This window comes from Aythya marila (assembly GCF_965140915.1).
Source record: "Aythya marila genome assembly, chromosome: 23".
Lineage (NCBI taxonomy): Eukaryota > Metazoa > Chordata > Aves > Anseriformes > Anatidae > Aythya > Aythya marila.
Window position 1 is genome coordinate 6,070,738 of NC_139064.1, and position 12,548 is coordinate 6,083,285.

The window sequence follows — 12,548 nt, forward strand, 5'->3', positions numbered from 1 at the left end:
TGTTTATGGAAGTGAGGGAATAAGGGTTGACATGCTTTCTGATAAATTCAATCAGACTTTTAGGAGAAAATCCCTTAACGTTACACTGTGCAGTTGTCAGGTATAAATTATTTGAGACTTAAAGTTTTGTGCTAGAGAGCGCAAAGCTGAAGTTTTCCAAATCATGCCTATAAAAGACCAATAATTTCAGACTTGGATGCTTACAGCTCATCACCCTGGTTTGTGACAGATCTCGCATTCCCAGGAAGTTTAACAGCGATGCTTGGAACTGCCCCGAGTGCCACAGGTGCTTCGGGGACCCTCCTGCAATCCCCCAGCAAACAGCTGGGGTGACCTGAAACTGGAATGGCTGTCCATTAGAAGGGTGGGATGGACAGACAGACAGACGTCCTCCTGAAACTGCTTAAACTCATTAGTGGTGCCTGCTTGCCTCACAGTTGATGTTGGTGCCTGTTACAAAATACTGAAGATCTCAAATGTTGTCCCAGGTGTTACTGAAGTGGTGCAGTCTTTGAGCAAGCCTGCGGTAGGAGGATATGTGGGTTTAGGGGAAGCTGGTGGAGCACGGTGGGGCTGAGAAGCCTTCAAGCGTAAGAGGAGTGTGGATAGAGTCAACAGGCTGCGTTCTGGATCACGTCCTAATTTGTTTACCAAGTTTGGACCAAAGCAGATTGATTGATGCAGCAGTGACATTAAGCTGTGAAAATTGGACTGAATAATTTGCATGAACAGATTTGCTCTGCAATTACTAGGTTTCCACAGAAGAGTGATGCATGGAAAATAAGGAAGTGAGAAGCAACTGATGATGTTAGCTAGCTAATTTTCAGATGTTAGTAATTCAGCTGTTTCAAAATGATTTTAAAAATTAAATGACTGTGACACAAAACACAAAAGACGACAAATCTCATTTTGGAGTGTTTTGTTTGTATTTTGAGAGAAAGGTAATCTAGGGTGACATTTTGCTTGCCAGGTTTTGGATAGAAACAAGTACAAACTAGTGGTGAATACAGCGTGCTTTTCTGTAGCTCTGTATCTGTGGTTTAAACAGAAAGTAGCTGCGTTTCATTTTGGAGCAATATGGTTTATAAAATCGCACTAAATTTCCTTCTTCATTATCTAATCACCAAGTTTTTTCCTGTGTTCGCACCTCATACTAAAGATTTTGGCTTACACAAGATCACCGTTCTGCCTGTTTTCCTCAGCTGTGAGTTCTGGGAGATGATGTTCTGCGACAGTCCTGAGAGCTCAAATCTAATTGGAAAAGCACCCGCAGTTAATGAGTGTACCGCATCTCATTGTAGTCCATGTCAATGGACGCGTGCTGCTGGAAGCGGGAGAGGCGGATATCTCCTTCCAGCAGGATTGGACATAACTCAATCGGGAAGGAGAGTAGAATACAACTTTTTAAAAGAAATGCTGGCATTTAAGTCTCCTGGAGGTGTGAGTTTTGCCTACGCTGCTTTGAGTCAGATCCAGGGTAGTCTCTGCCCACTGCTGCAAACTGGCTTGCAGCCCACGTTTTTCTGTCAGATTTGTTTAACCATTTTTATATCCCACCAGCTTCTACTGCTGATGGAGAAGAAAAATTATTTTTCATCCTACAAAAATTCTGTTCCTTAGAAAACTAAGGCAAGCGCATCCAGCTTTGCCAAAAAGCAGCTTACAGGAATGGCACATTTATTATTGTAATTACTTATTTTCTTATGTAAAGGACCTGTAAGGTTTATTAAAATGGTGATCCTCTTAATGCTGAAATTCGCAATGAGACTCTCAAGTGTCCTATTACACACTGAAGTAATTGTGTGCTTATAACAGTCAGTCAGCCCAGGAAGGGTTTATTTAAGGATGTAAATATTGTCCTTGTTTTCCTTCAGTGCGTGGGCGAGCATGTTCTGTACAGCTGTGGGACAGCGGAGCTGAAACATTGCTTCTCTTCAAGGCTGTGACAGGCACAAGTGGGAGAGTGAGCATCCTCACCTCGAACTCGTCTGAGCTGTCAGAAGGGGAGAGCACGGCCGGCACTGCTGCAGCATCCCTTTTCTGAGGAATTTGGCTCAGAAGGGAGAACTTGTGCTCTACTCAAGTCCTGCCCAGGCACAGTGATGCTGGCTGACGAGTGCAGGTGTCTGCAGTGCATGCCTGCACCTGAGCCAGGGCCACCCTGGATTCCCTCTGTCAAGGCAGAAGCAGATACTCCTGCAGCTCCTAGTTGCTTTTCCCTAATCTAGGAGAAGAAGAAAAATCAATTCCTGACCCAAAGTGCCTGTGTATCTCTAGTGACTATAAAGGTAGCCTTGGGAAGATAGACAGTTGTAGCTGTGCTCCTCGTACATTTTTGAAGTTAAATGAGATGAATCACTCCCTCTAGCTCTGTTGTTGTTAGTTAATGAATATGGGAATGGCTTTGACTTACTTCAGCTCTTTGTGATGTGGTGAAGCACATGTAAATTTGACCCAGGTCAAGCTAAAAGGAGAGCTTCAGGGAGGGCAATGAGAGGTTCTGCCATTGTTCGCCCTGTAGGAGGGCAGCCAGCCTGAACTGTGGTTGTCTGACTCTGAAGTCTGGGGGGTGAGGACCGAGTTGTGCCCATAGCTGACACTGCGGCGTGCAGCTGGCTGTGTTGTGCTGTCCAACAGCCTGCCCACTGATCGTCTCCATTCACAGATCCTTTGGTAGGCAGGGTGAGAGGCATTGGCACTGATATTCTGGATCAGAGAAGTCTGTTCACTCCTGTCATTAGGAAATGAGTTTCATGTAATACCTACTTGTACTGGGCCCCCAAGAGAAGGAGTTCTGAAGTGACTCTCTTCTTCTTGCTTGAGCATTCATTATTCTGGACATTATTCATGTTTCGCACTGCATTGTATAAAGCAGAAAAACATCCTTCTGTGATCTGTCCTGTGCTCGTTCAGCTGGTCTCACCCGTGCCACAAATGAGCCAACATCAAGGACCATATTTTACTCCTCTTGCACTGTAAAGCCTGTGCTGATCTCCTGGTTTGATCACTGGTTCCCTTCATGAAAACCTTGCCTAAAACCCCTTATTCCCTAGAGCTTAGGGCCTGCAGCAGCACAGCGAGAGGAGCGCATGGTGCTCATGTTCCACCTGGGGTGCTGAATGCCTGCCCAGCACGGCTCACGGCTTATGGAGAAGCAGCTGGAGGAGGGAGAGGATGCAAAAGCGTGACAAAACAAATGAAAAAAGAGAGTGTGGAGTTGTGGCCTCACCAAAGTAAATGAATTCTGATGAATTTTAATATGTTCATGCACTTGTTCCAGTAGTTTCAAATACCTTTTTTGAAAGCTCACCTCCCACATATGAGCAGCTCTGTTATTAACTTGATTTTCTGCCGCATGAGCTATCCAGCTTCTTCCCCTGCCTGAACGCTGCACAGATGTTTGGAAAAATCGGGTACTTAAGGAGGAGTCCAAGGATGGAGTTTAGGAACATGTTACACACCTACGTCTGAAAATCTCTTCTTTAGAAACCAGAAAAAGTAATTAATAAAATGCTGGATCTCTGGAGTTATTAGCAAGGCTCTACAAAACAGCTGAGGAAGAGATAATCATATACTAAGTTAGAACCCTAATTTCAGTTTTCTTTTTCTCCCATGTTTAAGAGGCAGAAGTATAGCTTCTACCACAAATGAGGTTTGAGCTATGGCCACAGTATGCAATCAATTTCTAAGTTCTTTTTATTGATTGATTTGTTTATTTGTTTTGCAGGCAAGAGGTGCAGATATCCCTGACATTTCAGGGGAGTTGCCACTTAGGACTTGTGGCAGCACAGCAAGTATGAAAGTGAAGAATGTGAAAAAGTAAGAGCACTGTTCTTTCATTTTCCTGTATTTGCTGGGCTTCTAGTTTTGATATCCTGGATTTTAGCTGTTGTGCTGGAATACAGCTAGGGCATTTGGCAACCATTTTTGTTAATGTCTTCATCAGAGCAACCAAAATTATAGAATCACTTAGGTTGGAAAGACCTCTAAGATCATCTAGTCCAACCATTAATCCATCCAAACAAAGTAAATTATAGTTAGTGTGGTCTAAAACTGGGGACATCAGAGGTTTTGTTAGGTCTCTTGCCCATTTTGTGCCATATGAGCAAAGCCTGTTTAAGTTCTGAACCTCACAGTTACTGTATTTTTAAACTTTTGTAATTTCTCCCAAAACCAATTCATTTAAATATATATATGTAGGGTGGCCTATATATATTTTTATTTGTGTTTTACTCTTTTCCTTTTTTTTTTACATTCTGCCCTGTTCCTCTTCACTGAGTGGGTTTTGCACAATTTTTCTTTTTTAGGGGTATTTTTTACTTCTCTGGTTTCCCAGATTTTTTTTTTTTTCTGCAAGCTTAGGCTCTTTTTCTCTCTCTTTCACACTCTCCTGGATAATGTAAACCAGCTTACTATGTTTGTAGCTAAGGTTTCAAACCCCTAACCTGTAAAGAGGTTCAAAATTAATCGATATTACTTGACTTGTCTTTGCTAAGAGTGCTGACTTGAGGACCAGAACTCCCTAATATTGATTGATCTGTGCATTCAGATCACCCCTCTGTAGTGCTCTGATGCTGCAAGGGAAATGGCTCTTTGTTCTAGTGTTGAGCAGCCAGATGCTGTATCTCACTTCCCACTTGTATTCCCGTGGGAAGAGAGAGCTAGATAATGACAATCTCATTGGCTCACCACCAGAAATATCTATAGGAGTCTATAATAGCTTCAGCAGAAACGAGAGCATGTTGCAGAGCCAGAGGATCTCCCCGTCAGCCATCACTGTAGCTGGAGACACTTGGGAATAATTATGCCTCACTTTTGAATTTTAAAAAGGCAAAGGATAAATAGCGTTTGTTCTGCACCCTCAGATACATCAACCCGGGACTGATGGGCTGTGATGCCTTTCACAGGTAAAGTTCTACTTTCCTATGTGTCTCGTGTAAGGCTGTTTATTTGCACTGCAAAAATGCATCTGTAAAGGTAGAGCGGCTTGTCCCTGCACCATTTCTTAAAGATGTGGGCCTTGGTGTTGATAAATTGCCACACAGTTCTTTAAGGATGCAATGATAAAAGCCACTTTGCAATTTAGTTTTCCTTCCTCACTCAGTTCCTTTCTCCACTGTTTCGGTGCATCACATCACCAAACCCCTCTGTTCCCTCGGCTTTGGGTTGAGAAGCTCCTTATTATTTTATACGAGTAACTGCATTTTATAACAGTGCTTGATGCTGAGCATGGTGTCAGTGATTTGCATCTTATGGTGTGCTTTTGATGTGCTTCAGGTTATCCTTTACAAAAGGTCATTTTCCGAAGATGGCTGAATGTGCGCATTTCCATTATGAAAATGTGGACTTTGGCAACATACAGGTGAGTTTCAGATTTCTTTTACATACAAAACATCATTATGTTTGTCTGGCTACCAACTAACCTGCTGGGGGAAGCTCCACTGAGGTTTATTCAGTTTATTGTGAAATGTTAGTAATAGGAAGTTAAAGCAATAGCATCTCTTTCTTTGCAGTTGCTTCTGTGTTCAGGGCCAGAAGCTGTCCTCAGCTGTGTGGCCACCCCTTTGAGGCTGGAGAGGATTTTATTTCCACAGGATTTGGCTGATGTCACGGTTTTAAGACTCCATTAAACATGCATTATTGAGCTGTCTGTAGTAACTGCATGCATATTTTTTAGCTTGTGTGTGTATTTTTAAACAACTGTGTTGTGCATGTATTTATGTAAATATAAAATGTTAATTCAAATTTACTGATTCTCTTCGTGTTATCCGAGCTCTGCATTGTGCACTGCAGCAGCTGTGTCATCAGAATGCAAGAAACTGCTAGTCAGCCTGAGTTGCATTTCTAGAAGTGTGCAGGCTTTATTCCTTTGTGAGCCATCCATCAGAAACATAGGCAGATGCATTTTTCATTGAGGAGTACCGGGGAGGGTTGAAAACCAAGAGTCACTGCTAGTTTCTCATAAATAGGGCACATCTTGTGCTGCACTTTCAGAAACAGGAATGCCTCCAGCATCTGCCAGCCTTGTAGCCGAAAAGAGGTTACAACCTTTTCATTTGTAAAACATTTCCTGTAATACAGTGAATTATTTACAGCTTTTCATGTTTCTGCACCTGACAGTTTTGCAAACAGAATTATGCACCCTTTTTTTTCTGTCCTTAAATTCTGACTGAGAAGGTGTGCTCTGGAATTCAGGTCCTGTTCAGGATTCCTATGTACTGTTACTCACACTTCATGGCTCTAAGTAGATCCACTATACTGAGCAGGGGCTGCACATATGTTGCAAGACACGTGCACATACAGTAGTTACGTAGAAATTCACATTGCTGACTCAAAAGAACCATTTCAGCTGTGATACATTCTGTTCCACCCCCCAAAAGCTTTCCAGTCTTACCTGAGAAGCACAAAACCCTGTTCTTTCGCAGTTAAGGTAATGATTGTGGCTGAAACAAAAAAGGAGGAGAGAGGTACTATCCCCAGATGTCCCCAAGGCTCGGTGAGTTAGACAAAGCAGTGGCCTCAGGAGAACACCAGAGCAAAGAGCTCAGTGCTTTGTCAGGTCTCTGGGAAGGGGCTGCTGACTCACAGCAATCCTCGGGCTTCTGAAGCAAAGCTCTGCTTCTTTCAGTTCCTGTCTATAGGAATAGTGTGACTAATCTCCATCCCTATTTTTGTCTCCTGGTAATTTTCTGAGTTGACATCACAGATCTTTCAGTCATTTCAGGGAGAGGTTTTATGTGGAGTAGGTGTTGAGCAGGTTTCTGTACACACGGGGATGGTTTTGGCATTCTGCGATCCTGAGTTCTCCTCTCCATCAGTCAGAGAGGTGGGTGCATTAGCAGACCTCCAGTGCCATGTGCATGCTGCAGAGAGATTACAACCTTTGCCTGTTGCTAGTATTTAAAGGATTTTGAAGACAAATCATTTATTTTGTGGTGTTAAGCATTTCTTGGCATCTTTTAAGGAGGGCAGTGGGTACCTGTATGGTTGATGTGCTGAGTTGTGTGTTCTCAAGAGGGAGAAACCAATTGCAGAAATAAAATCCCAGAATATGTTCTTTACAGATTTTCTTCACGTTGCTGTGCAAAGCATGTGCTGGTGGGCAGTTTGCACAAGCAAGAGCTGGTGCAGTCTGGTGCTGTCTGCAGCTTCCTGTGGCCCTGCTCAGGTGTGCTCTGCGTTACCCCTGGCACAAGGCAGGACACCAGCGGCTGTAACCAGAGCAGTGTCTGGCTGAAATACCTGGGGAGGGATAGCAGGGGAAGAAAAAGCAGTCCTGGGTGTTCAGCTCTATCTCAGTGTCTGTGCCACAGAGTCAGAAGGATGGTCAACAGCCGCGCGGGAGGCACTGGTGATGGGATGTGTTGGGGGCAGCCAGTTGTGTCTTTTCTGCTGCCTCTGAGAAGCCCTACACAGAACTGAAGCCTTACTCACCCAAATGTGCTCTTTGCTGTTTGTGTGCCTAAAGCCAAATAAGTGCTTAAACAAGGTGAATCAGGCCCTAAATACCAGCTCCGTGCCTCTTGTTCTTCCCCTTTTCTAAGCAAGATTCCTGATAGATTCCCACGGTGTGGTTTCTTTTTAATAGGGATAAAAATATCATAAGAACAGAGCTCTGCTCCTGACATAGGGAAGAACAGAGCATTACAGTATTTCCTTAGGAGGAGAAGACCAGTATTAATGGCAAAATAAATGCAAGCTATTAATACAACAGCAGTATTAGTTTACAGTCTTAAAAATAGGTTCATATAGGGCTCATACATTTTAATCGAGTGGCTTTCATTGGTGGCTCCTTTGTGATAACAAAGTAGACTAGAGAATAGCAGTAGGATGAAGTGACTTGTAATTGACAGCTTGGCACCTAATAGCGAATTACCAAGTTGCATCTGAGGGGGTAGTGGGTGTAAACTCCTTTCAAAATCTATTCACTGTTAAAAATTTGCATAGTAGAAATGCAGCATTATCTGGCTGTGTCAGTAATTGTGTAATGCTGTCTATTAACAGCCTGGCCAAATTTCAGATTGTTTTGTAACGTTTATGTCACTTGTAATATGGTCTCATGCTGCAATTGGTATTAATATCTTGGCATTTCACCTCATGAGATCGTTTTAAATTAACTTCGAGACGTATAAAAAGGGGTTTGTTCTCCTCCTAGCACTGTGCTAACAAAACTAGGTGCATTTTGGGAGGCTTTTCTCTTCAGAGATGTTGTGGTACACTGCTTTCAACAGCCACATATTTTACCCTTATCTGTGTCTGGCCAGCAAGACGCGTGTTGCATGGGCAGGAAATTTCTGGTTTACCAGGCAAAAGCTGTATTCATGACAAAGGTAGCTGCTGTCAAAGCTGCAGTTACAGGATGGGCTTTACAAATTGCATCAGTGCCAGAAATCCACTGGTATTCTGCTGAAATACTTCACATTTATTACTGCATTTATTTTTCATGCACGTATCATTTTTAACTTTATGACGAAAAGCCAGGTTCTGCACAGACCGTTTGTTTTGGTCTGATACCGGGTGAGTATTTAAGAGCTTTGTTGCAGGAACAGAACTGTGGTTCAGCCCTCTGTGGTCTGTGTCCCCCAAATTAGATGTTATTAGGCCACAGCTAGGCTGTGATTACTCAGCGTTGGTTAGTTCGGTTCTGCTGCCTGCCTTCACTCTTAAGGTCTGCTCTGCCTTTCCACAGCTCTTGGCTAACGTCCATCTGTGATGCCTCTCCTGTCTGTAGAACATCCAAATCCAACCAATTAATATACAAAGTAGACATTGCTTATGCAGGTATTGCTGTACAGAGTATCCTAATGTTCAGTTAAGCACTAAAATACAGGGTTGGAAGTCCTCAGTGCCTCTTTCAGGTCTTCTTACACTGACATTTCAGAGTACAGGTAGGCAGGAAACCTCACTGCGTGCTTAACTTCAGAAGTGCCTAAATCATCCCAATGTGACATAGCATGCTCAGAAGCAGTTTCACAGGTAGCCTCTTAAATTTAAACGTGATTTCAGTGTGCTAGAGGGGGAGAATCCCCTCCCTTGTACTTCTGGCCTCACTGCTTTTGGTGCATCCCAGGGTATGTCAGTGTGCGCTCTGGGCTGTGAGCGCGCATTGACAGCTCCTGTCCAACTTCTCATCCACCAGTGTGCCCAAGTCCTTCTCCTCAGGGCTGCTCTCAATCCAGTCATCCCCCAGCCTGTTCTGGTGCTTGGGACGCCCTGACCCAGGTGCAGGACCTTGCCCTTGCCCTGTTGAACTTCATGAGGTTCATGTGGACCTGTTTCTCATGCCCATCTGGGTCCATCTGGATGGCATCCCTTCCTTCTGTTGCATCAGCTGCACCACTAAGCCTGGTGTCATCCACAAATGTGCTGTTTTTGTCAATAATAAAGATATTGAAGAGCACCGGTCCCAGCATGGACCGCTGAGGGACACCACTCGTTGCTGATCTCCTGGACATCGGGCTGTCGACCACAGCTCTCCAGATGCAGCCGTCCGGCCAGTTCCTGGTGCACCAAACATCCTGCCCCTCAAGCCCCTCTCTGGGCCATTAATACGAACAGGAGAAACAGTGGCCAGGTATTCGCCAAGTGTCTTTACTGTCTGCCAGAAATAAAGACTTTGTCTTCACGTGAAACAATTAAGGAATTATCTTCAGTTGAGAAGATTTTAGTAATGGAATATGAGAGCTGATGAATTCTCCGCTTCCCAGGTGATAGGGGTTTTTCAGGGAGCAAATAATCAGTAAAGCAGAGAAAGTGCTGTAATGCACATTCATATCGCTTCAGCTATCTTGCCTTTGGCACGGATTTACCCCTTCGCACAGCATGGTCTCTGTCTCGCTGTGGTTGTGTTTGTGTAGCTGCCTTCTAAAAATAAAACCCCGTCAGAACAGGACTGGATTACGGCGCATGGAAGATCCTCTCCTCCTTATCTGTTAAGCCCTGGCATTGCAAGTGATAGGAGCGTGTTATCAGTGGTAAAGGAAGTATTTGAAGCAGAATCACTTCCGCTGGTGGAGGCATCAGCTGCCAGGAATTCCTGCTGCAGCTCAGCACATTGTTTGCTGTTTGAATGCCTTTGGCAAGCAGCAGCCTTCCAGCCAAGACGCTGGGCTGCATTTCAATGGTGGCTGTGGTTTGCATCTGTAATTGCATTTTCCTGTCGTGTCTTAAGAGTTAGAAGCATTGCAAAGAGCAGTTCAATTTTCTGATGCCTTTTATCAACAAAGTCTGTTGAGAAGATGTTTTGGGGGGTCTTCCTCTTCTGGTGATTTGTCTTTTTTTTTCTTCTATTTAATAATTCTGTGGGGAAGAGGGTGGGGAGGGGAAGTGTGCTTGTGAAGGTCTCCCTCTATTAATCATACAAATTTATTTTCTTTCCTGTGATGGATTGTAAAGGAAACAAAACTGGGAAAGCCTGCCCAGATGCCCTCCTCTGGAGCTAACTGGGGTGCTTTAACATGTTTTGTCAATGACTAAAGGCCGAAACATCTTTGCACAGATCAACCAGAAGCAACAGGAATGTCAGTGCTCCCTGACCTGTGTCTGTGTGGGGTCAGACAGCTCCCATCTCCTTCCAGCCATGATTGGAAACGAAGCCTGCGCCCTGCCGCCGGTGGAGGAAGCCTCAGCTCTCCTGTGGGCATGGCAATTTCAGCATCTTGGCTGTCATGACCAGCTGCAGGCTAGAATGTCTTCATTTATTCCACCCATTTGTGAAGTGTTTAAAGAGGGAAAAAGTATTTATTTAAAAAAGTGAAACATTAAATAGCAGTCCTCCCTGCCTGACTCGTTCCCTTGAAAAGATGGAAGTGCATAATAAAATCCCCCAAACTGACCTGATTTTTGCTGTGTGTTCATGCTGTGAAAAATAATTTTGCTTGGTTTTGCTTGGTCTTTAAAAACATCTGAGTGGTTATGGCATGGTATACCACACTGAATACTACATGGTGCTCCATTTTAGCCTGCCTTCCATCTGTGGGTGCTGTCACTCTCTCCCTGTGCCTGTTCCCTTGTTCTGGCAAGTTGTGTCCCCTTCTGCTGAGCAAGGGCCCCTCCTTCTGACTGCCTTTTCCGTATGGTTTCTTTACCATCACCTTCTAAGTGGAAGGGGGAGATGTTGCAAGGGCTGCTCTTAAGGACATGGGTATAGAAAAACAACGATGTTCATAATGTGGAAACTGCTTCTATTAACTTAATAACTCCAGCCACAACTCCCTTAAAATTGGCACAGTCTACAGCCAAGACCAACAGATTTCTAAAATTTGGAGTCTCTAGGCGAAGCTTCTCAATGCCAAAAAAGTGAGGAAAATATTCAAGTAAGTTCACCTCAGTTTTTGGAATCTTCTGCTTCCCGGTTCTGCATCCAGCTTGCCACTCAGAAAAATTCCTCCCTGGAACAAGAACACACCTGTGAAATTCCAGCTTGTTTGGTTTTCTTCCAGCATGGATTTTAAAGTGGGAGGATGACTTCACGTGTGGAAGCGTTGATCTCTCTCCACGATGCCTCACTACAGCTGCTGGCACGCTCAGTACTTGTTTTACGGTTGTTGCTGGCTGTAGAGCAAGCTAACAGCCTTGTTAGTGAGCTCTCTTCAACAGGCAGGGTTCACATAAATTGTCTACCACTCTGTAAAACCTGCTAAAAAAAAACTGTCAGGAGGTAATTTCAAGGCTAACGAGGGGATCAGCATCTTGTTGCACTCCTTCCTCCCCTTGGCTGGCGGTTACCGGAACGATGACTTTATAAATCTGTTTTATCTTTTTTAAAAAGCAAAAGCTAATTTGTCTGCCATTGCTCAGCTGGCTGGTTATTGAATTGCCTTTCATAGGGAGGAAAGGTTTTTTTCCTCTCGGTCTTTCTTTAGATGAGCTCTGTCAGATTTCCTTTATTCTAAGGAAATTGAAAGGAATTTATTTTTACGTCTTTTATTTCAAGCTCATCATCATCAAAGTATATAAATAGAAGGATAGACTATAACCTGCAAATTATTGTTAAAAGCAAATGAGATTGTACCTGTTAATTCCGTTGAATTAGTATTGTTGTTACTTTTTTCTCCTTTTGCCTCTGGGTGCTTTTGAACATTTGTTGGGACGACTCATGTCTCCTCTGGGTGTGCTTCACCAGAGCAGAGCCCAGCTGTGTCAAATGGCAAAGCGAGGGCACTCGGAGGGTCTGAGCATTGCTCACCTGGTGTGTTTCTGCTCTGTCTTATTGTAACATTAGAAAATAACCGTGCAAATTTGGATAAGCATTTTCTTTGACTTAAATACCTTGAGGCAGGCGATGTGCTGAGGACCGGCAGGCCAGGGTGGTTTCAGGGAAGTCTCTGTGCCCTTGGCTGTTCTTTGCAGCTGAGGATTTCTAGCACTCACATTTGAAAACGGTGACCTCCTGCAGGAACCCAGGTTACTTTTTACTCCCCCTGCATTTAACGCTGAAAATATAGCAAACTTGTTTGTGGATTTTTGTCTTTACTGGTGCATAGTGGCTATTTGATGACATGAGTAAGTCTTAAAAGTGACCATAATAAGCCCAGCTGTTAGCTCTG

General features: G+C 43.8%; 1 protein-coding gene across 8 annotated transcripts in view; it reads left to right on the top strand.

The window, feature by feature from the left end:
- Window positions 1-12,548, top strand: part of ARHGAP32 (Rho GTPase activating protein 32) — a 266,569-nt gene that overhangs the window by 117,014 nt on the left and 137,007 nt on the right. For 7 of the 8 annotated variants that reach the window (XM_082777983.1, XM_082777991.1, XM_082777986.1 and 4 more), the window contains 3 exons: window positions 3,728-3,819; window positions 4,866-4,907; window positions 5,278-5,362. In XM_082777983.1, coding sequence (XP_082634109.1) covers window positions 3,728-3,819; window positions 4,866-4,907; window positions 5,278-5,362 — 219 coding nt within the window. The remainder of the gene's footprint in view (window positions 1-3,727; window positions 3,820-4,865; window positions 4,908-5,277; window positions 5,363-12,548) is intronic. The other variant, XM_082777990.1, reaches the window with a different exon arrangement.